The sequence below is a fragment of the Haliaeetus albicilla genome, chromosome 7 (assembly GCF_947461875.1).
Source record: "Haliaeetus albicilla chromosome 7, bHalAlb1.1, whole genome shotgun sequence".
NCBI classification, from domain to species: domain Eukaryota; kingdom Metazoa; phylum Chordata; class Aves; order Accipitriformes; family Accipitridae; genus Haliaeetus; species Haliaeetus albicilla.
Window position 1 is genome coordinate 11,197,875 of NC_091489.1, and position 27,947 is coordinate 11,225,821.

Consider the following 27,947-nt stretch of genomic DNA (forward strand, 5'->3'; position numbering starts at 1 on the left):
TTAATACAGTCTTTGTAGGGTGTTATACGTACCAAAACAACTGATGTTGGCTTATCTATTGAAATATACTCTCTGGCCTTGTTGCAGTCTTGGCAACCTTAAACAAACACCGGGTGATTTGCAATTTGTAGCTGTTTAAAAGAGATGGCTAAAGATTGTGAAGTGGTGTGTAAGCTTTTAGCAGCGAGTGCAATTTAACTATTGGGACAAATTAACTTGAGGTATAGTAAGTCTGCAGTTAGCTGGAGGCTTTAAAGCGGATTGAGCTGGAGCATATGTTTTTTGGGGGGAGTTGGGTGTTTTTTTTCTTCTGGTAAAGGGGTCTTTCATGAAAGTAAAGTCTCATACTGTGGCAGCAGAGTAGGTAATTTTAAGATGGGTTTTCTGTAGTTGGAAAAATTTCGAGGCGTGGCTGTGGCATTGTGCAGGAGAAGGAACAGTGCGGCACCCGCTCTCATCAGGCTGAGCAGCGCGTGGTCCCCAGGGGCTGCAGTGCAGCTCCGGGACCCTGGGCTGGGTGCGCGCACCCGGGCTCTGTGCTGCGTCACTGTGCCAGGTCCTGCACACCCAGCGCGGCCTTCAGTGCCCAGCTGAGTACGCATGTTTTGGGTTTTTTTTTTTGACTCTGATAACAGCAAGGGTGTTTCAGAAAGAGGGTTGCTTACTTTGGGTCCTTGGCAGGAGACAGGTTTATCCTCTGGGGAGTGGAGAGTTTAACGGGAGATGCATTTGTGTTGGACGTGTAACGCTGTCCTCTCTCTGTAGTTGCTGTATTTATTCTTAAAAGACTAACTCCAGGCAGCACAAATGAGTCAAACTTCTCACGTATATTTGCCAAAATGTCCTAATGGCCAAGAAGCTGCTTACAGGAAGGTTCTCCCTGAGCTGGCTGCAGTCAGCTATATAGCCATAGGGAACAGACTTTTTTTCTTCTTACTTTTAGGGTGCCTCCGATTAGTTTCTTACTGACTTTTAGCTTTCTAGACTAGGAAAAGACAGCCTGTTTAGCTTAGGGAGCTCTCTACAGTACTCTTGGTGTTCAAGGAAGGAATGTGGGGGGACTTGGGGCTCCTCATGCAGGCTTTGCGCGGATCCCTCTTTCCCTGGTGAGCAAAACTCCCCATCCCCAGCATGGTGACTGTGGGAAGTTCAGAGGACTTTGTTAACAGTTCCTGCAGAAGGCAGAGCAGCTCTGCACAATGCTGTGCCCCTTTTCTGCTCTCTGTGGCTTTTTGTTTTGGAAAAGGATGAATAAAATACACTGTTGCAAATGGGAAGTAGGCTGTCTGGGTGGGAGAAATTTAATGCTAATTTTAAAAAGACCGGTAATAAATATGTATACTTGTGACAGCTCAGTGGCGGTACACAAATAAATAGTGTGCTCTGAATGGTACGGCTGAAAAGTTAATGTCTTGGAGGGTGTTATCTGACCACCCATGCATTGTCACAGGGCATTAAAAACCCCAAACTTCCAGAAGTTTGAAGCTGCAGTTGTTGGCACTCTGCTAACTACTAATGCCTCAGTCATCGCTCTGACTGTGCCACTGTTGAAATGTGCCTGTGATAAATTTAACTGTGATTTATCTCCCCTCCATCTCCCTCCGTGGTAGGAGACGAGGGTTTTAGCTTTCAGGATGAAGGCCATGGCTGCAGCACTAGGTGCTAGAGGCATCCTCAGCAAATGCCTGAAGGCTTTGGCAAGCAGAGGGCTGTGTGCTTGCTCCAGAGCTGCTCTCCAGGCTTTGTCGTGAACTGTGCTTTGCATCTGCCCAGCCTGAGGCAAACTCCAACACCTCTGCACAGCCCTGCTTGGTCTGTGTGGGGAGAGCTGCTTCTGTTGCCTTAGTAAAGTCTGTTGCTGTTCAGAGTATGTATATAGCACGTGTGTGTGTCTATATACGTGTATCTGAAGTGGGCAGGATGGTTGCATCTAGAGCTTTTAGCGCCTTCTTCGTCCCATTTTGTGGTACCTAAAGTTAGAAGGTGGTTAGTGGGTTAGTACTTTTCCTCCCTGTCCACCAGCTACAGCAGCAGAGACTCCTTCCACGCAGGAGATGTCTCCTGTGGGGCTCTGAGTATTTGATACATTGACATACAGGCTTCGGAGTGCTCTGAGTTGCTCTTCTGGTGTTAATGGGACCGTTCTTATTCTTTATCAGCATGTATCCTGGCGTGTATTTCTGTTAGCAGAAATATGTTTAACTAACAAGCCAGAATGGATAGCTATGGAAGTGCGTTCGAAATTAAACCACCTACATAACTGCAATTAAGAATGAGATCCTATAGGTTTCCCATTCCTCCCACCTACATCTTCTAGTTTGAATGGAATGTATCAGAAGACACTTTCTAAGGAAAAATTCATGTGCAATTTAGAAGGAATCTTTGAGGTGTTTCTGTTCTTGGAGGCAACAAACTGACGTTTACAAAATGAGTGACAGGAGAAGGTACAAGTAAATTGTCTTATTCATAAGCTTGCCTAAGCCATTGCTTCCCAAGCTTTGGGTTGTGTCCTGGCACATGGAGGGCAGGGGAGCGAGATGTGTTTTGGAGGCAGTGCCTTTTCCTGCAGCAGGTCCCGATGCTGCAGCGTGTGCTGAAGGCAGTGCTCTGTCCTGGGTGGAGTTGCCCACCAGCAGCTCTCACAGCCGCTTCACCACCGGGCTGAACCCAGGGTCCTCGGTCTGTCCTGCTACAGCAGGGCAATGCCTGCTGCCAAGGCAGACGGTATTGAGAACTGTAAACCACCGGGATGGCTGCTTGGAGAGGCCAGGGCAGCAGAAGTGATGGTCGCTCTCCTGTGCTTGGGTTTGCACGCTGCCACTCGGGGTTCAGCGCAGGGCTCCTGCTGAAATACATGTTACGCCCCAGCATACAGACATACAAGTGTTGAGCCGTGCATCTATTATATATTGATCAGGATTTATTTTATTAAAGGTGCCTGTAAATGGGCAGGAACCTTGTTTTGGAAGACAAGTGCTCAGCAGCACTCTTAAAGGAGAAGCAAAATGCAGAAGGCTCCTACATCACCTGTGGACCTGCTGTCACTCCTCTGGGCTGCTGGAAATGGGTGGCCCAGGATGTTTTGTGAAAGGGGGGTACTGGTTGTGTGTCATGGTTGGGTTTCACAGGTATGACTAGAATGTAAACAACACCTTTGGAATAATAATGAGCTCCACAGGTTTTCTCAGTATTTACATTCAAAATAGTCCCTTCAGTATCTATACAAAAGAAAAAAGGGATTTCCCCTCCCTCCCCCCAAGATAAAAGAAGAACTTTGGAAAAAGAGTAACTAAAACTGTGGAGATTCCTGAAAGGTATCACAATTTATCTACAGTTGCTGCCGTTATTTCTTTGCAGGATGAGTCAGTTGGTTATTTGCAGCAGCCACAGAGTTTTACAAGAACCATGTGTGTCAAGTGCAGCATGGCTGAAGCACTGCGTGCTGGAAGGGTTTGCTGTTGGAGCTGCTTGTGTGAGCACTGAGAGAGTATCTGTGTGTTATCTGTACTGCAGTGCTCCAGCAGCTGCCCTACTGAAAACTGTTCCTCTTCCACAGTAGCGAGGGCAGGTACTGTACTGCTATTTCCCTCTCCAGGAGAAAGCTTTATGCTGATGTGAACCTGTTGTGTGAAAGTAGGTTTCAATAGAAATGCTAAAACCTCTTTGTTATCCATCTGAAGTTGCTTTGGGTTTCCTGGAAGCAGGGGTTGAACTAATGACCTGTTCCCATCAAAATGCAACAGGAACTTGAAATGCTACTTTCTGTTTAAGTCTGTCATTGCCTTTCCAGCATCCTTCTCCTTAGCATTGCCCTCTAAGCTCTCTTGTTTGCTTGCTCAAGCAAGCATTGTGTGGTCTGCTAATTCAAAACATGTTTGTCAGGCCAGCAAAAAAAAGTCCTGTCATGTTGTTGTGGTGAAATAAAATATCCTGAACAAAATTATGGGGTGTTAATGTCCCACAGCATGAGAAGCACTTAACTAGAAGCCTGTTATAGCAGTGTTATAAAGGGTAGGGCTAGAGAGGTGGCACAGGAACCCGGCAAGAGTGTGCTGCTCCTCTAGAAAGGAGAAGGCTCTTGGCTTGTGCGTGATGGAAAAGGAAAGTGAAGGAGGAACTCTGTATCTCCTTGTTCTGCTCCCATAAGAATTTTCCTCCTCCATAAAACAAGCCTTTCTCTGTGGACTTGTCTGGAAGAGTAGAAGTTCAGAGCAGGGTTAACCAGGGCCTACTTGGAACAAAGCTACAAGGAGGGAGGCCGTGAAAAAGAAGCCGGTTTCCTCTTCTCAGACTCAAGGCATTCAAGGCTCTTGGAAGGCTCCCAGAAGGCAAAGAAGAAATGGAAACCAATCTTGTTCTAGACTGCCTTGCATACAGGGCATTTTTATAATTAAAGGATGTTGCCCTCCACTACCATTGTTGTTTGCCTCTGTGAACTTTAATTTTACTTTGAACCAGTGCTGACTTCATATGTGCTGGGGCTGCGATAGAGAAGTGATCTTAACTATTTATGAGCTCACCTTCAAATGAATGGATACTGGGGTTTTTTTCCCCCTCTTTTTTCCCCAACCTCTATACTTTTTCACTTTACTGTTCCCTGCTGCGTGGACTGAGCTATTGATGGGTAGTGTTTCTTGTATGAAGTGTGGCATTCAGACCTTCTCTTCTACAAGGACTGAGTTGCTATCTAAGCTCCAGTCCTTCTGATAACTGTTAAAGTAAGCTTGTCATGTGTTAAGCTTAGCCTTGTTCTTTTCCGTGCTTTGTAATACATGGGCAAGCATAAAAACACGTGATTTCTACTTACTAGACTTCTATTTAGGCTTCGCTCTACTTCTGTCTTCCCACTGTAGTTTCAGCTGGTCTGTTTGGCTGGTCTTTTTTATCTTGCACGATGATAAGAAGACTAGGCAACCAGCCAGCTGCTGTTGAACTATAATAGAGCCAGTGGTATGTACAAAATTTGATTACTGCTCTCAACACCGGAGTGAATAAAAGGGAGCACATACTCCAGTCAGAGAGCTGCTAAATAAATGGCCTATTGAATTCAGTAGTAGTAGGAATAAGACCATCTTCTTCTCCTAATGAATGAAGTGGTTTATGGGTAGAGAGTGTGCTAGTGTGTTGAATTCTTGCGTTTATTTAAAAAAGCAAAGAAACTTCTTTTGCCTTCTTTGAAGATTACTTTCCCCAAAAGCTTCCATTTCTCTTTTGCTTATTAGCTCTTGTGGTTAATGCGTGGATTTCACACCCAGTACTTCAGATTTTGGCAGAGGCCATAGCTTCGCTTTTTGAAATTTAGCTTAAAAAAAATATTCCTGCCATCCTAAAGCTAACTTCTTTGCAGATGGGTTCTGACACAAAACTAATTAATGTTAATAATTCTATCTCCATTTAGGCAAGAGATGCACTATGATTAAATTAAAACCAAACAAATAAACCCCCTTTATTAAGTTAATAAATATTCTCAGTGTATATTCTTACTGAACTGTTCAATTTTCAAAGTAAACTTGCTGCTAGATAAAAGCAGTTTCTCTCACGTACATGAGGTAGTTGCTGGTAGCAGGCAGAGCTTGAGAGCTGAGGTTCTCTGGAAGATCTCTGGTGAATGAGTGGTTTCCCTCAGCCCCTCTAATGAAGTTTGAGACTGACAGAGGCTCAGAGAGACTGGTGTTTCTCTAACCGCTCTCATTGACGACACACCTTTTCTTTGAGGAATGGGAAATCCAGAAGTGTTGTAACAAACTAGCTAACTCCTGAAATTTGTACGTATCCTTCAGTCTTGGCAGGTGTCTGCTGGAGAGAGTCTTGATTTGTTTGTGTATGGGCCTTATCTTGGAGTGGCAGGGACCAAGGTGAGATGAGGTATTGGATCAACAGGGGAGCACTATTAGGGAATGCAGACCAGTCTCATCAAGACCTGGAAAAAGGGAGTTCAGGCGCTGTTGGTAAGACTTCTGGTGTATGTGCGTGGCTGCCTGCTAACTGTCATCGTATGCTTGGTAGAGTTGGCAATGACTTTTTGTTTTGTGCTTGTGAAGTGCTTGGCATGGTAAGGTTTATATTTGTATTTGCTATGGCAAAATACATCATTGTTGGTTTCTAAAATAGGAATACTAGCTTTAAAACGTCATTACATTTGCACCTTGCTCTTGTTTGCATGGTCCACAGAAATGTTTGGATACAAATGTCTGCTTTAGCCCCCTGAATGTATGGTTGTCTTCATTTGTGGAAATTAAACTTCTTTTGTTCCTTTTGTGTGCGTCTTTCAGGCTTCAGCTTTGAGGAATCCTTAAAACTGGAAGAAATCCCCCAATCCACAAAACAAAATAAGACCAACTCCTTCCCCCAATGAAATTTGAAGAAAAATCTTACCTTGATTCCTACCCCCCCTCCAGTGTCTGTCTGGTATGTGACACAGTAAACTGTCCCAACTGAATATTAATGAAGAGGTGAGAGCTGTTTTTAGAACGGTTGTCTGATGGCATAATACAAAGAGACAGACAAATCAAATAGCATGTGTCTTTCTGCTTTTGAAACCAATTCTCTTGTGTACAGCTCCTCTACGGTCATAGTGCCTGTACATCTGTGTTATAGTTAATCTCCTCTTGCATTACTTTTTTCTGACCATTGGAATTCTGTACAGTTCAATATCCTAAAGCGTGTAATCTGGATTGCACATCTTTCATAACTACAGAATTTGGAGTCCTCTCAATTTTATTATAAAGTTGGCAACAGGATGTTGAAGGTCAGGGGATTGGATTCGCCTTCTGTATTGGGGGTAAACACAGTTTAAAGGCCCACTTGTAAAATAACTCTGATGCTATCATAGCCTTACATTATTAATCTTCTGCTTTATGGGCTGTGGTCTGTCTTGTTTGGAATTACTGCACGATGGAAATGGCATGCCTAGTCAGAGCTTGTAATTTTTGACATGGAGGTTTATTTGTAGAACTTCCTTTTTATGCTGAAGTCTTGTGTTAAAATTTTCTTGTGCTCTTTTGAATGGTCATTAAAAGATACAAATGCTCACTTTGCAGAGTTGTTCTGGTTTCATATTCTATTGAACGTGTGGAAGAGGTGTTATGGTAATACTGCAAGCTTTTTGCAAAGTAAATGCTAAATATATTTAGGATTTTTAAAATGAGTAGGGAATTTGTCCAGAGAGGTTGATTTGAACAGAAGATGAAAATTGCCACCTTCTTTCCTGTTTTCCGTATGTGGAATTTAACTTGCTGGTGCTTTGAAAGCTGGAGTGTCCTTCTGTTTTCATAAGGAGTAGCAAAGCAGCGTATTCATCTGTTTTTAAAGAGGGAAAAAAAACCACCCTCAATTAGCTTGAAGTCTGTTACTTGTTTACACGCAGCCTTTTAAAAGGTTTGTTTCCTGAATGGTTTTGTCAGTCACTGTGTGGCTGAATGTGTCGAACCCTCTGAGGAAAACCAGTGCTTCCCTCCCCCTCGAATCCCGGCATGCAGTTCTTGCGTGGGTACTAGCGTGTACTTCCTCTGCATCTTCACTTTCCTGTTTTTCAAAGAGTGAGCTTGATCATGAGTGTTCAAACAGCCCCAAAAGTTGTGTGGAAAAAGTACGAGGTTGCTGTGCCTCAGGATACCGACAGGCAGACCTCTTCCCCTCTGCCGGGTGAGTGCATGCTTACCTATGCTTTCAAGGCTGGGGTGGATGAAAGCATCCAGCCGTGTGGGTCTGTTTTTATCTTCTACACCAGATGCAAGCTGCTTTTCTTAACTTTGTTCAAGTTTACCGACTCTAACAGGAGCAGGTTGTGGAAGGCATGGCAGGGAACAGTCCAGGGAAAGGCTGTTTTCTGTGGCACTGCTCCATGGCAAATGCTGCGTGAGCCCGGGCTGCATCACACCTACAGCCGCAAGATCCTCTTCGTAACTAATGCTTGTGTCACGGGCTTCCCTTTCACCTATAACGTTGTCTTTTTCATGGTGTTAGTTTTATTGCTGTTCTGTCTGAAAGTCTTAATGCCCCCAATTTTCTTAAATTATGCATTAAGTTACAATGATTCCAGTCTTTAGTTGTGGTTTGATTCTCTACAGTTCTGCTTACTGTGTCTTCTGGGACTTTTGAATGTACATACTTCTGGCAGTACCTTTGCCCCTCACAGTTTTGGGGTTTTTTTCCACTTTGATGGTATCTCTTGGGAGCAATATTTCCTGTAATTTGGAAAGAATATGTTGGGGAGGGGTGCTTTGGTGGAGAAAAAATTGGGGATGTTTCTCTTTGCTTTTCTTTCTGCCATCCTTTCCTGCCCATCGCAATTGAAATTTCATGGATTGACTAATCTATTGTTTTGTGACCAGGGCCAAATAATGTACAGTGGCATGGAAAAGGCAGTTTGAGGATTCCTAGTACCTGTGAATCTGCTGTTTATGTACAGTAATTGACAAATGGGGGCCAATTATTTTATGAATTGGTGTCAGAACTTCGTGGATGCAGAACCTGCTGATCAATAGAGAATTTGGTCCATTTGACTTGATTTTTGGTGTGGGTTTTTTTGTACAAAGCTGGAGTCTGAATATGGGTTTTTAGAAAGAGAAACAAAAATCCTCTTAAGATGTAGAAGCGTAATGGCTAACTTTAGAATAAATGATGGGCAGGGACTCTGATCTCATGGATGTTTGCTTCTAGAACAATAGGGTGGATTTGGATATATGCCAGTTTAGTCGAGAGCAGAACCTTTTCCTTTATGGCCCAGTCTGAACTCTGTTAAAACTGACAAAACTGTCAAGAAAACTCAGTAATGTGAGTGGAGTTGCTTTTGACTGATTCTGGAGACCTCACTAAACTACAGGTCAGAGAGATCTTGTGTTCTTCAAAATCTGCATGTATTCAACCTGCTAATGAGGTACAGCTGCAGTTGATCACTCTTGGAAAGTTAGAAGTAGGAGAAAATTAGTTTGCTTGGTTTTTTAACCTTGGCCATCATTCAGGGAAAATGTTTATTCTGTCTCTGTGTGTATTGGTGTGGGTTTTTTAGGACAATTTCTTGGAATTTTTTTCCTTTATTCTTTTATTGTTGTAGTTTTAGAAGAGCAGAAACTTGAGGCAAGTGTTATAACCAGTCATGCAATTAACTGATGAAAACTAGTTGTGAAACCTCTAATATGTTCATCTATGGCATAATGGGGGAGGGGTCAATCTCTTTGAGGTTTTCTGTCTCAGTCCTTCAGGTGTTTTTAATATATAAGTGCCAGTGTGTGTACACAGATAATATTTGGTGATGTTTGTATGTCTATGGATGATTTCTCTGATGGTGCCTGCCCTGACTGGGCCTAGGCTAAGGTGTAAATCTCCTGGTTGAGTAGCAGCTACTTGGTTGCTCAGGTGCTTTATATGATTGAGCAGAGAGTGCTTACTGACTGTTTCTTAAGGCCTGTTTAACTCCCCATGAGCTGAGAGCCCTCTGTTTTTTAGAAGCATGTATATCATGGCTGGTATATTGCAATTATAATTTTTCTTAAGCAGCAGGATTTTTCCAGGAAATTCCTTGCATTATAATGTTCGTTACTCTCCATAAAGTGTGGGACTGTAGATTTGCTTTCCAGGAGGGTGACAGTCTCAAATTCACTGCCATCTGCTCATTCTTTTTCTTTTTCTTTTTTTTAATACTGTGTATTTGGAGGCTGTGAGGCACTTGTGGCTTTGGATATTTCTTAGAAGGGCTTGTGTTGGAATCGCACAGACAAGAGGAGAGCAAAAAATCTGAAAAAAGGTAGAAAGTGAGAGGCATGGAAGGGAAAACAAGAGAAAGAAAAACTGAAGGTAAAAAATTAAATCTGAGGGGGGAAAAAAGCCTTTGAGAGGACAGAATTTTCAGTGATGTGGTACTGGAAATACTGAAGTAGGAAAAAAAGGGTGGAAAAGTTGGGAGGGGTATGTGTGTGTGTAATTGTTTCTTCTTCACGTCCTTTGCTTTTCACACAAATCCAGAATGTAAATAACAGGGAGAGGTTTAGGAAGCACCTTGCATGCAGCTCTCTGGCTAGAAGGTTTAGGGGTGATTCTTGGCCTGTGAAGGTTGCAGTGTCGGCAGAGGTGCAGCTTTGGTTTTGTTGGTCGACTGCTGCTTGTGAGAATTGGTGGGGGCTGGAGGAAGGGAGGTTGAAGCTCATATCTGATAAAATATGTGAATGTAAATTAATTAGTTTTTAGGTGAAACCAAAATGGGTAAGGCTCTTCTGTCCTCTGAAGCCTAAACAACATGAGCATGTTTAGTCAGATTGGTTTATGGCCTAAAACATACTAAATAATAGTTTAGCTCATCTAGTGGGATGTCCTTCTTTATAAATGTCTAATCTCTCTTAACTTTTTTAAGCTCTCAAGTCAGTGATAGGTGCTGGGAGTGTGGTGGCACTGGTAGGCTGCATGGTGCCTAACTGGAACCAAAACTGGCTCTTTATCTGGGAGGGGAAAAAAAAAAAAAGGGATTGTGTGCTTTCTTCACCTGTTCAAACAAATGGGCTCTTTTCTTCATTGCTGTTCCATGTCATGGGAGATAATTTATATTCTTCCAAGAAAACTTCTGAAAGTGTTCCAGGAAAACTATTGGGCCATTTTGAACTTGTATTTATATATACATACTCTACTGGTCTAGCAGTATTTGATGTGATTATTCTTTATTTTTTTTTTCCTACCTCAGTTGCCTCATTACCCAGATGGATGTCACCCTGTCATTTGAGGGGAGGCTACTTACCTTATATTGAGGAGGTAGAAGATGCCAGTTCTGTGAAACCTTCTGAAAGGAGTTGCTCTGTGGCACTGTTTCTATAAAATGTCAACTCCTGAAGCCAATAAAGCACTCTGCAGTCATTGAATAATCTATGTTAGCATCTTAGCAATATGCCAGTACATACTATTTTTTTAATACAGTTGTCAACAGAAACAAAAGAGTTCAATTTACATTTTATTGTGTGAGCTAATTGTTGTGCAGCCCCCACCCTGGTGATTAAAAGGAGTGTTGGGGTTTTTTTTTCATAGCAGTAGGAAATAATGGCAATGACATGACCAAGGCATTTTGCGAACTGATAGTTCAAGATAGTATCTTCTGAAACTCTGCATTTAGCTTCTGTTACCATTTGGGTCTCCCTTCTTGCTCCAATAGCCTCCCTTTGGAAATCCCAGGAGCACTAGTCTACAAATGAAAAGCTTCCTTTCAGGTGGGAAGGAATTTATCTATGTTCCCACAAGATATATGTACTGATAGCAGCTTGAAATTAATCATGAGACCACAAGCTGTTACAATAGTAGAAATATTTACTGTATTGTTGATGTTACTGTAAGCCCTGGATTGGTTAGTTTGCTTGGTAGAGCTGTGCTGGACCTCAAATCTGTTTGATTTGAAACTGCTGTGGCTTTAAACACATGAAAATGGTCTATTTCCTTTTTGGTAGCAGGTGATGAAGGATGTGTTCTGAAATACAGCATAGTTGTAGATGAAATGCATAGGAACAGATTACCTAGTAATTACATCATATGACGTAGTTGCATTTTGGGTCTTCACGTGAACCGATTTTAAAGGTTCTGAAGGACTTTTTTTTTTAAACTCTTCCTATGTATATTAAACTATTACATGCACATGTATACTGGGGAAATGGAAAATATTTTTTGTAGTACCATCCCTTTTGTAAACTGTAGGGGAGTGTTTTGTTGCTGGATGCAGGCTGTGCCCCTCTGCGTTGTGTCGGATGGAGTGGTGCCTGTGACTCACTTCTGCCATATGGAGAAACCACGTTCCCTCTGGCCAGGGAATAATCTGCCGCTGGTTCACTTTTATGTTTTCACTGAAATGTTCTGACCCTTAACTGGAGGTCTCCATATGCTTCCTGCCCTCTGCCCTGATGAATAGGGCAGGAATTGGCCGCAGTACGGTCTGCTATGTGACCTAATTTGTGTGGCGTCTGGGTGGAGCATGCTCTAATCTTCACTAAGCGAGCGGCTGAGAAAGCGAATTGCAATAATTCCCTGGCTGATCCTTCCAGTGGGTAAAAACTGCGCTTGTGCTGCAGGGGAAGGAGATGCCTTGTACTCTGACACTTGTTACGTGCCGAGATTAATTTCTGTCTAAGCGTTGAGAAAAGCAGCGAACAAGCGGTTCAAGGGTTCTCTGTGGAAATTCGGAAATGTGGTGGCTGACTTCTGTACTGAGCGGGGTGACAGCCAACAGCTTTCCCCTTGTGTCTGCCCATATGAAACCTGGCACGCAGCAGTGTGCACTGACAGCATTCTGTAATATTTGACAGTTAAAAGAGCATTTAGTATCACTTGTGCAGATGGAAGCAGGATGGTTGTATCAGTCTTGCTAAATTTCCCTACAGTGTGGATTTTGTACTGCGGTTGTGAAATATCTCCTCTTTATTGGGATAAAATACTGTTCAGGCTTGCTTAACTGTTCTGGATCTGATTAACTTGAAATTAGGGCCTGAGATATACTAACTTACAGTATATAGATGCTATGTTCAGTTGTATGCCTAGGATGCAAAGAGAACTGGGCAGATACTGGAACCATGACCATGTCAGAGATCACGTATTTCCCATTGTTCTGGTAAACTGGCTAGAAGGAGGAGTGCATCAAGTTTTTTAGCAATGAGGCTAACTTCCTAAAGAAATAGTGTGTGGTGACCAGGCAGGTCCTGTCCTTGCTTGTTGCCTCTTGTGGTGGTGCCTGGTTCCAGCCCGGCGCTTTTGTGGGGTTGTCCCTGCGCTGTCCCCTGACACCAAGGCTTCATTCAGGATTGCTTGCCCTGGGTTGAAAGAGAGCATCCTGCTGGGCTTCCTGAGCAGGTGAAGTAGACCCTTTAATATCACTTCTTTTTCTCTCAGCTATACTTTTCCCCTGTTAGAATTGTACAGCTTAATCATTTTAAGCTTCAGATTATTTTAAAAGGTTCTTAGCTGGTTTAATATCCTGTAACACGAAATATTTTTAAAGCAATTCATAAAATGCTCTGTGTAGACCATTGAAATTAACTTCTGCTTCCAGCTCAGCTATAGTAAAATCAATATTTACTTGGCTTGTGTGACCTGAGTCTTTTTATATGTAAGGAAAACATTTATTTCCACTGCTGCTTTTAAGGTAGCAAAGAGATAATAAAGTTGATACTTTCTGGAAGTAGAACAATAGATCCCCTCTAAAGCTACTTTCTCGTATATACGGTCTGTATACAGATTTTTGTCAAATTTGTCAGGCACACCCCTTTTTAGAAAGTTAGTTGCTATTTCTCCACTTCTAATGCAAAAGCAAATAAATAAGATTATGACATTTTAAATTGCTGAAATAAATACAAACTTGGAATTGAATATTGAAAACTAATCTGTATAACTAAATAGCATCCGTTTTCTCTGATTTTCTATAATGTAGGTCTTGCATTATTTTTTTTGACAGAGTAATTTGTTACTAATTCTTGTGGTAGTTTTCCCTTCAGCGAGTAAGGTTTAAGCTTCAGCTTGCTGGTGACAATTTGAGATTGAAGGTTTTATGCTGGGATTCTTAGCACTGTGTAAAATGAAGGCAGAAAATGCTGTCACCTGATGTCTCTCCATCATTCCTGTATCTGTTGCCATGAAATCTCATGTGAGCATTCCTTATGTAATCTACAAGCAGTAACTCCAGTAGCTTAAAAAAAAGGTTCCAAGTGTGGTTTATACAGGTAAGTTTCTTGTGGGGACATGCCTCAACCTTTTGTTTAGTAATCTTGAACGCGTGTAGAGTCTCCCACAATGATCAAGCTCATTTCTCAGTTTAATAAAAATGAGAGAAAATGTTGTTGATGAACTCCAGTGCCAAATGATGACTTACTGATAGTGTGCTTTGCTGTAGTAAGTAGGTAGTAGATGTGCTGGGCAGTTAAATGAAAGCAAGTATTTAATCCTTTTTGTTTGACCTGTGGACAGAACAGATTAAACAAAAATTAATGTTAGCAGCAAGAGTTGCAAGTGCTAATTCCTAGACAGGATTAAACCAATTGCAGTATACCTCTTGTGTTTTTAGTTAATTCTGATGTAGTTTCATTCCTGTCTTTAATATAGTCAAGTGGTATATTCTGGAAAATAATCAAACAGCTTGTTATTCCCACTTCAATGCACAGTGCCAGCCTTCTATTGGAGGTGCTTTTGGTTTTGAGTAATTTATCAGTGACTAAGGGGAAAAAAAGTGCTTGTTTTAACCAAGTAATTTTATTGGTTTTGCAATAGAAACAGAAACCAAGATATCGCTGACAATGCAAGATATGTTATCCTTTCGAGATATTTCATTTTGGCAATGGATTAGTATCAGAAAACAGTGCTGTTTCATTCGTTGTTAGAATTAAATGATTTATGAGTGATAGTGTGCAATACTATAATACACTTGTATGTAGAGCATCCATCTTGTTTCTCTGGTTTGGTTTTTTTTATGTATTTGGTGGTTTGGTTTTTGTGGGTGTTTTATTATTTTTTTACAGCAATAAAAATAGCTTCAAGAGTTTGCCCTCAGGAGTTGAGCTGGAATTATTTTATGGCCATGTAAACTAGTTTGCTATCTTATCTGACCCTCTTCCCTGAGCTAAGGGGAAAGATTTTTCCTGTATGAATTGTAGTAGATGTGCCTTATTGCAGTTAATATTGTCTTTGACTCTGCAAAACAGGTTTGCTGTTCAACCCATGTGGTGGGTTGACTTTTGTGGCTGCCAGATGCCCACCCAGCTGCTCCCTCATTCCCCCCTCCACTGGACAGGGGGAGAAAATAAGATGGAAGAGCTCATGGGTTGAGATAAGAACAGGGATATCGCTCACCAATTTCGATCGTGGGCAAAACAGACTTGACTGGGGGAAAATTAAATTATTTTTTGACAATTAGAATAGGATGGTGAGAAACAAAGATAAAAACTAAAACACCTTCTCCCTACCTTTCTACTTCTTCCCAGGCTCAACTTCACGCCTTCGTTCCCAAATCCTTGCCCTCCTCCCCCAACGGGAATGAAAAAGCCTGCTTGTTTAAATTATATCTTCAAATAGAATTGTTCTTTTCTTTGTGAGAAAAGCAGGCTTTTCTTGGCAGACACATGTAGTCAACCCTCAGCAAGAGCATGAGCTTAAAAACCTATGGTGCAAAAATTTCCAGATGGTAAAAATGGACTCTTGGTCTGAAACAAACTTAAGTATATCTGAAAATAATTCAAACCATGATTTAGCAAATATGCTAATGCTTGTGGGAGCAAGGTTTGGCTGACAGTGTTTCCTCGTACCTTCCCTTAATGGTGTGTGACTCTAAACCCAACACAAACAAAACCTATGTTGAGGCAAGCAGACTTGCATTAAATATTTGCAGCATCTTGGAAATGGTCCTGGTCAGCTCCTAAGCAAATGCAATGTTCCGCTGCTCTGTGTGTAAACACTGCTCTTGTTTTTAATGGCATCAACTGAAGTAGCCCGCAGGAGCAGTAAGACTGGTTTACAGCCAGCATAAGCAGAAGTAGTGGATTTTTTCTAGCCCCTTTTGCTGAAGTCCTGGCATGGCATTCCTTATTCTTGCATGCTGCCCTGTCTCCCATCCCCTCTGCAGCACACACAAAACTGCATGCCTTAAAAATGTCACTTTCTGGAGTGATAGAAGGTGAGTCAGGTCATGGTAGCAAAACCTATGTGTTCTAATAGCATTGTCCTAGTGAATATCCTTGGACATTACACACAGCAGAGTCATCACAGGTAAATAATTAGCTATTGTTTTGACAGTGTTAAGGCGCTCTTTATCTATAGGAGCTCCTATTTATAGGAGACTATTTGGCTAGCCTGAAGATACTCACTTCTAGCCATTTGAAAAATAGAACCAAAACCAAACAGGAGCAAACATATCTGACTGTGTATGCAAATTATCAGTGTCTGGAGGGATTAAGAAAAAGAAGTGTTCTTCCATCACTTCAGTAGTTTAGCATGCAGTCCTGCCACAGCCGCTGCTCCCAGTTCAACTAAAAATCGGATGTGGCACTATGAATAAATCTGTAGCCATCTTATTTTTCATAGTGTAGTCTGTGGGAGCAGAGCAAAGTTGATGCTAGAGTTGGTAGAAGTTCCTGTAAAATGGCTCAGCCAGCCAGTAAAGCAACAGGTGTTGTGGGAAATGCTTTACTGGCTTAGCAGTAGCTCTTGAAGACCTTTGAGGCAACTAGATCATCTCTGACTTGTTTTATTATCAACTGCTTTGCAGTGAAAGAGTGTGGTCCCATGTCTAATAAATTATGGAAGCTTTTTTTTCTTGTTTCTCTGTCTTTGTATATTCATTCTCCTGTTGTGTTCTCATGCCAGCATAAGTGAATTATTGAGCCTTAACTTTAGCAAGAAACAAACCAAATGTGCAGCTGAGGAAGAGTTAAAACAAAGTTCTGAAATGGTAACTTACGTTGTCAAAGAAATACTTTTTTGGGGAAAGCTCCCTGGTAAAGGTAAGTGATGTGGTGTGTGTTTTTAACTTCACACAAGTATGATGATGTTAAGTGTGTTTTTTGTGTGTGACCTTCATCTTTCCTCCTTTTCTGTTATGCTTAAATACCTCTTTGAAGTTCTTTGATAAGTATCTTCCATTTCTCAGGCTCTTGTTTCATCTGCTCCTTCCTGATGTTACTATAATATGACACTTCTGTATTTATCTCTTAACTCTTAAGACTTTGTTTCTTAACTGATAACTGCTTTCTGTCTCTATCTTTTCCCCTCCGCAAATCCCTTTCTGCTATCCTGTGGTTTGGAGGTTGACATGATCCAGATGATGAACATGTGTCATAGGGTTGGAGATGGTATGAGAAATACAAACATACTTGTTTCATCCTTGCTCACTCTTAATCTTTTGTAAATCATCTTCTTCCAAGAATGAGTGTCCTCACATACTGCTTTCTTGTATGTTTTTTTCCACTCTGCTAAAGGTAGAAATTCATTCTTTTCTGGAAGATCTCTGTTTTTTTTCCATAATGTTCATGTCCAGGAGGTGCAGGTAGTACAGCTTGGCAGCTGGAGTTCTGGCTCACCTACTAATGTTCCCTTACTGAGCCCAAATTACATTCTGCATCTGAAGGGTGAAAAGGCTGGTAGTCACCCTTCCTTGCTGTTCCTTTTTGCAGCCATATAAAGACTTGAGGAATAATAGTGAAGTGTTGTGACATGAATAGAAAGAGTGGAACAATGTGACTCTGATTATAGACAAGACTAAAGCTTCTGAGCTTTTATTGGTTTAGTTTTTGGCAAGTTGTTGGTTTGTTTTTTTCATTGTATACTTATCTCTGCAGGAATGGAGACAAGCCTCTTGCATGTGGAAGGTTGTAATTAAATGCACCAAAATTCAAACTAGCATAATAGGTTGCTAAGTCAGCTCTTAGTCATGCCAGTTCTTTTGAAAGCAAAAATCTTCACATATATTCCTTTTTCTAGCCTCCTTAGAAGTCCTCTCTTTGACACTCTGGTGATTCTTCCTTTACGCTCTTTCCTTTCACTCAGTTTTTACTTGTCAGCTACAAAATTTGGGGGTTCTATTTCTGAATAAACAGAAGTCTGCAAAAGTCATCTTATGAAGCCAGTCATGCCAGTTCATAGTTGGACTGAAAAGGTGCTGCAGGATAAATAAGGCCAGGAAGCCATATTCTGGTCCCTACTGCCTTAAAAAGCACTTCCAGAGCCCTTGTTAGCTGGGTGGAGTAACTTTGAGTGGGACGATGGCAATATTTGGTAGAATAACTGTATAAAAAAGGGAAGATTGTGTAGCTTCTGGCTGCTTGAGTTACCCTTCAAATGTGAATTTTCATTTCCAAACCGATTGGACAGTGATAATGTTGAGCAAGTAGCAGGTGGGTAAGTGACTGTGGCATTAAAAATGTGTTTGGTCCTGCTACACCAGCTTGCAGACATGCGTGCAGTTGCAGGAATTCTTTCCTTGCCACTTTAATGTGGTAGGCTTCGTGAATACTTGGGTTTTGTAAATGATTCTACTTCTGCCACAGGCTGGTTGTATGTGTCAGCAGTGGACAATCTGAAATCTGAACAGTGTATTGCAGCTTGCTCAGTAATGTGTCAGACAGCAGTGTGTGTGAGTTCAGATGCGCTTCCATACGTTGTTACTACTGTTTCCCTTTCCTTGCTCCTTTGCAGCTTAAGAAGTTTTATTTCCTTTTTTGTACTGCTCCTTTGGTTGTGTGCTCAGGTTAACAAAATACTCTAACTTTTAAAGAGTAGCCTTAATATAGCAGTAGTGTGGAAAATCAGAAGTGGTAGGTGACATCAAATTAAATTAGAGATCTTCAAATATGAAGATCTAGTCCGTATTATGTAAGTTAAACTTCGCATATCACTGTGTTGTGGATGAAAATGTTTGTGGTGTTTCTTAAAAAAAGCTAAGTGGTTTTTTGATTCAGTTTTTGGGATTGTTGTCCAAAGGAACAAACAGCTGTAGAAAAATCTTGGAATAGCTGTTTAGTATTAAGCTGTTTAAAGTTTGCAACTGTATTCATATTATAATGGTTTAAGATGATATGTTAAAGCGGAGCAACTTTAAAGACCTATGTAGGTGGGAAATGGAATCTGACTAAATTGCAGGCATGATAACAATTTTAAGTGTCACGAGTATTTGGCAACTACAAAGCAGCCAAACACTAGCTGACTTTTTGAACATCTCATGCGTCTCATCCTCCTCTCTGCTTGTCTTTGAAGGCAAAAATACTAATTATCCCCAGCCAGTTTAATCACCTAATTTTTGCCCAATGTTTGTGTCGGTGTATTACTGCAAATTCACATTACTGTGAGCTTGAGTAGGATTAAGAGAAAATGCCTGCCAATGAGCTAAAGAAGTCACAGAGTATTTCAGATTCATTGTGCTGCCCTTCTGAGTTTAGTAGCGGGGAGAAACTTTGGTGAAAGGCTGATTGAGGGCTAATATATACTCAGTCAAGGTTCTCTGACCTCTTACCCTGCAGTAAGACCGTATGGAGAATGACAAGAGCTGCTACAAGTCTCCTTTATATATTTCTTTTTTTATTTTAAATCAAGATGGCAGTGTGTGGTGCTCTTAAAATTGATCAGGTGGTAACTCAGAGTGCATCTGCAAAATAAAAAGTGAAATGTCACAGCTGCTAGCAAAATTTATTAATGGTATTGCTCTTAGTTTTGTCTTGTGTAGTGCAGGTAAGACCGGCAGAAGTACTGAAGTTACTTGTGGTAGTTACGAATGCAGAAAGTTGAAAGGAAACTTTTTTTTCTTTTACATTTGTAGAAGAGGATCTAAAATTGAGTTAAAAGTACTTTCTAGATGCATTCCCACTTTCTCCCCACACCTAGTTTGTAGGATTCAAAGGCAAGTAATGTGAGGACTACAGTGTCTTTAGGAGATTACCTGTGATTTCTATTTTGTAGTTGTATTTCATCCTGTTCGTACTACTTGTTCTTTTTGTGATGGTAATGTTATATTAAGGTTTCAGAAATAATAATCTTCCTTTTGTTACTTCTGTTAGGGTGTTACTTCTATTTGCATAACCTGAAGAGTGTGAAATGCATTGCTGGGTTTTTTTACTACTGAGCTTTGTAGTTTACCATAAGTTAAGTGCATCATTTTATTGAGACTTTGAAATTTTAAATTCCTGTAAATGTGTATGAAGTTAATTTGTTGTAGTAGTTTTCTCACTTGGAAAAGTGCAAACACATGTTAAATAGAAAGCAAGTTTCTTTTAACCCCATTTGGGGAACCACATAAGAGTTTTGCTTTTCTTTGACAAAGAGCCAGTCTTTCTGTGTGCTTCTGGGATTGCATCCCTGCGTTATCCCCATGTCCTTTCTCTCCCTCCTTTGACCCTTTACCTCTGAGCAATTACACATTAATCCAGACCCTTTGCAACCTGCTCAAATGTGTTGGAGCAATTGGGCTTTGCTTCACCAGAGTTGGCTGGTACTTGGGAGTATTTATATAGGCAGGTCTGAAGAAACTAATGTGTGGCTGGCTTGTGGGAGAGCTGGGGATGTGCAGATAAGGTGCTAACAGCCAACCTCAGACTGGGATGTCATACTGATCACTGCCTTTAAGCACAGTTCTTGCTCTAGCTGTGCTTCTATCAATGTATTTCTTTTGGGAGATTTGGGAAATACTTGTTCAGTACTAATTGTTTATAGTAAGAAATACTATGTGATGCTACTTGCAAATAATTTTTCTTTCTGGGGTGGGGTGAGGGTGGGGGTGTGGAAAGCCTTGGAAGAAATTTCCCCTTGCATTATGTGACCTAGCAATGGTGATTGTGTCCTGGCTTTTTGTGGGGTGGGGGTTAAGTGCTCATCTTACTGTTAATCCAGTATGACACTGGAAAGGCGTAAGGATTTTTATTGATTAAAATATCTCAGACAAAATGCTCTGAGTTTCAAGATAAACCTTTGAATTGAGGAGATGATCACTTTGTATTGCATCAAATGCTTTTGTCTGCTACAGAGATTGTACTTTGTATTTCGCTTTTGCTCTGCTGTATAGCCTCCCTTTCTTACTGTCAGAAAGAGTTGATCTGCTATGTAGTTAATACTCTTTTCCTCAAAATAAGTGAATTAAGCCAGCAAAAGCTCTTCTTTGACACAGCTTTGGCCATGCCAGAGGAGGCTTTGTTATTAGTGATGTCCATGTTCATTTTTCATATACCAAGCCAATGTGGTTGTGCCAGCAAAACTCAATAGTGTATGCCTGTGTTTAGATGCTGACTTATGCCCACTGGTGGTAAAAACTTTTTTCAGACTAAACCTCACAGTGTTTCTTCTTGTGTTGCAATCTTGTTTTCATTTTAGAGGTCATTCAAAGATGCAAAGGCCTTCTGTATAGGGGGAAATCCCTAAGCATTTGAGTTTAAAACATTGCTATCTAGTTAAGTCAAAGTTGCATCACAGGTCTGGTTTTAAAAGGTCTTGAACACTGTTACCGAACTAGTCTCTGAATATGTTCTGTGTTGGCTGTTTCAACATTGAAATTGGTGTGATAAACTGGTTTATGCTACGTATATCTCTTCAACCTGGGTGCTCGGATTTAGCAGCGGTTGCTCAGGGGAGCAGGTTACCATAAGGAGGGCTATGCTAGGTTTAGCCTAGTGTGGTAGCTGTGGTGGTGTCCACAGCTAGATACCATGTGCTTGTATGTCTTCCATAAGCACATCTTCCTCTAAGATACCTTCTTTTCCAGTGGTTTGCAGTTTAGGGATTTCTTCAGCCATAAACTGTATCAGTCTTTTTGTGGACTCTTAATTCCATAAGCTTATCTGTGCTTTTTTAGCCTATTTATACTAGTGCCCTCATTCGTTTTGCTTTCACTGGTGGTTATAATTGTTAATTTTGGTACTCAGGCTAGCAATATTCAGGCTGTGCAAACTTCATCCTCACTGAGGTATAGACACCACCTGCTCTGCTGCAGGGACATTAACCTTCGGCAGAGGATGAAACAAAGTCAGGGACTTGAAGCTCTTGAGCTGCTTCAGCTGGGCAGCTGCCTGCTGGGCAAGGGCTGTGAATCCTGACCCCGCATGATGCCTGACTCCTTAGCACCGGGAAGGCATGCAAGAACCTTTCCAAAATGCACCTGGGATAGGATTACACCTGTGGGTATGGCTGACCTACTAAAGTTGTTGCTGGAGGCAGCAGTAATAATCTGATTCATAATTATCTGCTTTCATTAGGTGATCTTTCTTTTTGTATAGCCAGTTCCTAGAAAGGTAAAGGTGATGTGTCTGTTCCAGATTTTACATGCCCTCGCGAAACCATTTGATGTGTTAAAGTGACAGTACTCAAACCCCACAAGTTTGCACGAGTTCCATCACAGTCCTCTTAAAAGTTGGTCATTAAATAACAAAAGCACGGGGATTAGAAAGTGTACATGTAATCCTTTGCCTAAGCAATTGGCTGCTGAAATCTCTTGGCTCAGGTTCTGTGAAAGGCTTGACAGGCTTTGAACTTTGGTTGCTCTCCTTTTGACTGCGCTGTTCCAGTATCTTCTCCAGTTTCGGTCACGAGCTTTCTGTACTGAAATGGGAGGTCTTCTGTGGGCTCACACTTCTGGTGATCGGTGGCTTGCTTGATTGCATAAATACCTATTTTAATACATTCCAGATATTTATCCTGCAATTGTCAAATGGGATTTATGTACTTTCAGAAAAGTTAATCAGGGAGGGGGTTCAACTTTGGGGCCTAATTAATGACTAAGCCAGAGAAGGAAACAGGAGTTTAGGATATAGGATTAGCAGTGCCTTGACCTACTGCTGTTCTGATCAAATGACAGAAGAAGATTCTTACGTTTGCCAGAAGCCATAAGAAGGGACCATTCATAATACTTTACTGCAATTTCTCTTTTATTCTTTCCTCATTAAGGTGTCTCACCAAATACAAGAATTGGGTAAGACACCTTTATGACTGTGTTTCTTCTTGCCTTTTCAGAAAGAATAGTAATTTCTTCATGGACAGAGTGTCCAAAGCTTTGCTTAGCATCATGTTTTTCTGCACAAAGGTTCCCCCTTCCCCAGTGGTGCAGTATTTCTTTTCCTTGCCCAGCAAAGGAATGTGACTGGGAAATGAAATATTCAATTTCTCAAGAAATGGGCTTGCCTTTTGCTTAATCTTTCTCACTAGGGCTGGGTGACAGTACGAATCACTTAACATACTTTGGGTAGGTCATGTGAAGCTAAGAGCAGGTTAAGTTACGGTGATTGTTTCTGTAAAGAACTTACTGGAGTATTTTAGGGTTAGAAGTTAGAGTATTTGGTGTGGTTTGCGCTAACAAATATTTGCGGTTTAAATTCTTTGGTCATCCTATTCATTCTTTTTGCTTCCTTCTCCTTTATGTTTAGAGCACCACTATACCTTGTGAATTTTAGGGGCTTCCTTTAAACCTTCTACATTTCAGGTTTCATCTTGGTAATTACAAAGGTTAATAGGCTGAAGTAAATAATTTACAGGCATCAGGGTGACTGATCCTTGACAAAATAATGGAACAGCTAATGAAGCTCAGACTTAGCCTGTCTGGAAACAAAATAAACAATTTATGCTTTTTTCAACTTTATTTGCCTATTTTATTTCTGTAAAGGCTGGTCTCGATATTGTTGCTGGGATCAGTACGCAACAGTTGGAGTTGAGAAATACTTTGTATTTGGGCTTGCTTCCCCCCCTGTCTTCCAAGGATCGCCTGTCCAGGGATTTGTAAGGGTAATGTGGCTTGGTGTGAGTCTTGGTTGTGAAGAATTACAATGTGTTAGTCTGTGGTTATAAACTGGCCACAGAAGAGTGTAGAAGCTTTCCAGTAGGTAGTCTGTGAAGTGAAATTGTGTTAGTGAGCAGCTTTTCAGCAAGTGACTTGTTGAGCTTTAGATGCTGGCAAGTTTGTGAATCAGGAGCGTGCTTCCTTTCTCTTTCGTTCCTTTTCTTTACCAGGAGCATGCTGCATGTTCTTGGATGTGCTTCCTTCTACTCAGTGCTGGTGAGGCCACACCTGGAGTACTTGGTCCTGGAGCACTCGATCCAGTTCTGGGCTCCCCAGTACAGGAGAGACATGAACATGCTGGAGTGAGGGCCATTAAGATGATGAAGGGACTGGAGCATCTCTCCTATGAGGAAAGGCTGAGAGAGCTGGGACTGTTCAGCCTGGAGAAGAGAAGGATCAGGATCAGGGGGATGCTACCAAAAGTTATAAGTACTTGAAGGGAGGGTGCAAAGAGGATAGAGCCAGGCTCTCCTGAGCAGTGCCCAGTGAAAGGACAAGAGGCAAGGGGAACAAACTGAAACACAGGAAACTCCATTTCTACTTAAAGCACTGGCAGGGGTTGCTCGGAGAGGTGGTGGAGTCTCTGTCCTTGCAGGTGTTCAAAATCTGACTGGACATGGCCCTGGGCAACCTGCTTTGACCGGGGGCATTGGACTAGACGGATGATCTCCATAGGTGCCTTCTGGCCTCTGCCATGCTGTACTTTCTGTGAAAACACTTTAATGCAAAATTTTATTAAACTTCTTGGGAGCAATGCAAAGAGTGGTGGATTCATATGGGTGGTGAAGCTTGCTTAATACTTGTAAGATGGCTTGAGGCATTCATATGAAAGTGCTAGAAGACTTTTATTGATATTGCACTGATTATAATAGCTACAAGATTGCATCAGCTATATAAACTATACATGTTCATTGTGTTTGGGGTTTTTTTGGGTCTAGAAATCTTCTTCCAAGTGACAAAGAGAGTGTTATAGCTTTTTAAAGACAGTTCTTTACTGTTCTCTTTACTTAATTTCTGAATTAATTAGCACTGGAAAGTTTAAATATTTTTGTTTGTTTTTTTTTTTTTACTTTCCATAGATGAAATACAATTGTACATGTGATGGGTTTTTTTGGCCTTAAGACTAGATTTCTAAATACCGTCAGAGATCTGAGGCAATCAAACCCAGAAAGCTAATACCTTGACTTTGCATGACTCAGCTGCTGAAGTTGCTATGTTATGAATGTCATCTTATATACTGGAGTGCCATGAAAGACTTAAATTCCATGGGGTTATAAATTCCATTTGTTTTTAAATAACTCTAGTCTGCATGCTGTTGTCACTGAAATGGCACCTCTGTGGTCTGTATCGGGAGATACTTAGTTAACTTGCTTGCAGAAACGTTTAAATAGCATTTATGTAATTTTTTAAAAGATGTTAACAGCGTACACTTTTTTGAAATCTGTTGATTAATCTATTTTCATGAGGAAAATAGGATACTCTGATTATGCTTGTCTTTCATTTTTTTTTCCCTGCAAAAATGGTCCAATTTGGATTAACTAGTGGGAAATGTAATCCAATTTTCATGTCATAAAGCTAATTAAATAGCTACAGGTTGTTGAAAATCAGTGGCTGGAAGAAGAGACCCTGAATGCAGTGCCTCCACTAAAGAAGAAATTAAAAAAAATAAAATAAATGTATAGGTGTCTCTCCTGCTGCTTGATGGATGGCCAGTGTCTGCATGTGAGGTACAACCTGGTACATACCCAACTACCTATGGCCTGTGCCTTGTGTGCTGGGATGGGGTGGGAGCTTGCAGTGAGAGGCCAGAGAAGTCGTGGGGAGGAGCTGGTACTGGTGGGGCATATACTAATATATAAAAAATTGGAGCACGCAGTAGTATGGAGGAGCCAGGTATTAGTTTGTCTCAGGAATTGGCTTCTATTTGTGAAAAGCTGTTGACCTAGAGAGGTTTAGAGCAGGAATGATGATGGACTGTGACGGAAGGAGATTTGGGACAAGGTGGGGCGATATTGATGGAGGAGCCTGGGAAAAAGATGGGCAGCTCTGAAGGGATAGATCAGGAAAGGTTTTAATATTTGGGAATGAAAAGACAGAGAATAGGGGATGAGGAGGATTTGGGACTGTAGCCTTTGGGTTTTTGGAAGAGGAAGATGGGAAAACCTCTGTCTGAGCTGAGTTGGAATAAAAGATTCTGGAATATGAGGGGGCAGAAGTTCAGTGTTGTAAGAACTTTGCAGAGTGCTTCTGTCTTTACCCGCCTGTCACAGAGAACAAAATAATGTTACATCTTTTGTACCATGAATATTATTTCCTGACTATGTTCAAACAGGGTTTTTTGTGATGTCTGCCTGATTTGAAACTCTGCCGTAACTAGCAGAGAGAGACACTTATGTAAATACAGTTTATGGCTTGGCTTCCTTCTCTGCCCAAGCAATATTGCTTACTTGGGCCTGCGCAGGGTCTCTGACATCTGTTGTGTTTCTGCTTCCTTCTGGTATGCAGATGGGCTTTTTGTGGGGATGGCTCCTGTGTTATGCAGGAGATTATGCTAGATGATCACAATGATCCCTTTGACCTTATATCCCGTGAATCACCTCCACAAATGCTAGTGAGCCTAATAATAGTTCTAACTTGGGTAGCAAAAAAAGAGCAGATGGCTAACACCAACTTGCAGAAAGTAATTCTGTTTTCTTTGTAACCGCTCAGAAATGCAAAGACCTAATCTGTGTTCATAACAAAATGAGCTGTAGTAAATCTGGTTTGTGATTCCTACCTTTTATTTGCGCCTGTAAATTTACTCGATCTCTTTCTGAAGTGCCCTCCTGTTTGTACACTTAGAAACATCTTAATCGCCAGATTTTGGGCAGGAGTTACCTGCCTTTCTCTTCTCTTTCCATGTGCCAGTCTTGTTGGTAGGGACCTCGGAGATGGCGAGGGCATCTTCCTCTCCCTGTGGGTGAAGTTTGTCCTTTGATATCTACAGGGTGCATATAATCCAATCCACTCTCTATTGTTGTAGAGGTATTCATGATACCTTTATTTCAGGTTTGTTTTTTTTCCTCACAGTGCACTTGCTGGTAGCTGAAACCCTTTGCTCTAACCAGAGATTTTGGCAGAAACTTTTCCATCTTCAAACCTTGGTGTGTGATCACTGGCAGTTTGTGAAATATGTGCCCAAATGTATTTGTATCATGCATGAAGGCTTCCCAGGGCTGTCTTGCAGTGGGAGCTGATGCTGCTTGGTTTGACCAGATGTTAGGTAACCATTGCAGACTGTTGGAATGAAATGTGGACTTGCCGGAGCCTGGCGACCCTCCGGAGCAGCCCCACGTAGGTGTCGGGACATTTTGCTTCCAATTCTTGGTTTGGCATTGTCGTCCTGTGAAAACAGCAGGGTCACTGGCTGACTGGTGTGGGCTGTGCCGCAGCATTATTTCTGTCTCCTGAGAGCTTGCTCTTCTCTCTAGCTTCCTTTTAAACATCATTCCAATGTGCTGAGACCGGCAGTGTGGCATGTTAGATTGCTTTTGCTGGGAGGTATGGAAACAGCTATTTTAATATTGCTTCAGTTGTGAGGATGCCTTCTTCTAAGTTATCAGTTGCTGGGGGATTTTTATTGTGAAGTAAATATAATTTAGCTTAGACTCACAGTGAGAACCAGGAGGTGGTCCTCATTACTCGTCTGTGGTGTCTTGTTTTTGATGGTGTCTGCTGTTGGGAAATGCCACCAGGGAGTAAGGTGCAGGGTTTCTTTTTTAGTTTTGGTTTTTTTTGTAATGCTTGTATTTTATAGTTTGGTCTATATAGAGAATTTACATTTCAGGCAACTGCATTTTGTATGGCAGTTGCTGTAGGTAGCTGTCATTTACTCTTTTTGTTAGAGAGACTCTTAATATAACTGGTTTTGCCCAACTGCTGAAGTTTGATGGAGAGGGAAGGAGAAGGAATGAAGGAAAACTTCATGGTTGCCACTGATTGCGGAAATTAAAACTGCGGTGTGAAGGTGAAAGCTTACAAGTGGATTACTAGCTGCTGGAGCCATTTGTTCTACTATGGTGTTGCAAGAGAAGAGGGGATCTGCAGAACAATCTTAACTTTTGCCTTCTGTTTCTTTAAAGCCAAACACCCTGCCCCCTAAAAAAGCCCAACCCAAAACCTCAGGGCTGCTGATTAAAAATTATCCTGTGTTAATGAAGACAGGGCCCAGTAGTCCTGATGAGCATCAGAAGTTCTTCTGTGAGCTTGGTGGTCACGAACTCTGGTGCTCTGTGGCTTGCTTGGCTTTTTGCCTCTTGCTAGCAGGGATAAAAACCACTCTGGTTTCCATCCTCAAATTTTAGATGCTTATTTTGTGTCTCTTTATATGTGAATTAGTCTGAGTGAGTTTGACAAGAAGACAGTTACTTTCAAAATGCTTTTTCTGTCCAGAAAATCCAGCACTCAAGATTATAAAACTTTTCCCTTTTTTTTGTTAATGTTGTCAGGGTTTCAGATGCATGCTAGTCCTGGGTGGGGATGTATCTATGATAGATACTCTTGCTTGCCTGGAGGCTTAGGAAAAGGGATGTTTCTAACTGTTACATTCCAAGTGTCTTAATTGAAACCCACAGGCTAATTCCTTCTTTTTATTTCTAAATTCCTTTGCTGAGAACTTAAGTAATGAGGTGGGGAAGGCAAATTTGAGTCTTAGAAT

General features: G+C 41.3%; 2 protein-coding genes across 3 annotated transcripts in view; one reads left to right on the plus strand and one right to left on the minus strand.

The window, feature by feature from the left end:
- MRPL18 (mitochondrial ribosomal protein L18) overlaps positions 1-27,947 on the minus strand; it is a 643,474-nt gene that overhangs the window by 434,211 nt on the left and 181,316 nt on the right. The window lies entirely within an intron of this gene.
- The window catches only part of UTRN (utrophin), a 386,688-nt gene that overhangs the window by 27,636 nt on the left and 331,105 nt on the right, over positions 1-27,947 (plus strand). Inside the window, exon 1 of one of the 2 annotated variants that reach the window (XM_069786920.1) lies at positions 7,536-7,644. The exons of the other annotated variant lie outside the window; for it this stretch is intronic. Coding sequence (XP_069643021.1) covers positions 7,551-7,644 — 94 coding nt within the window. The 5' untranslated portion in view covers positions 7,536-7,550. Of the gene's footprint in view, positions 1-7,535; positions 7,645-27,947 lie in introns of those variants that run through there. 2 annotated transcript variants of the gene reach the window in all.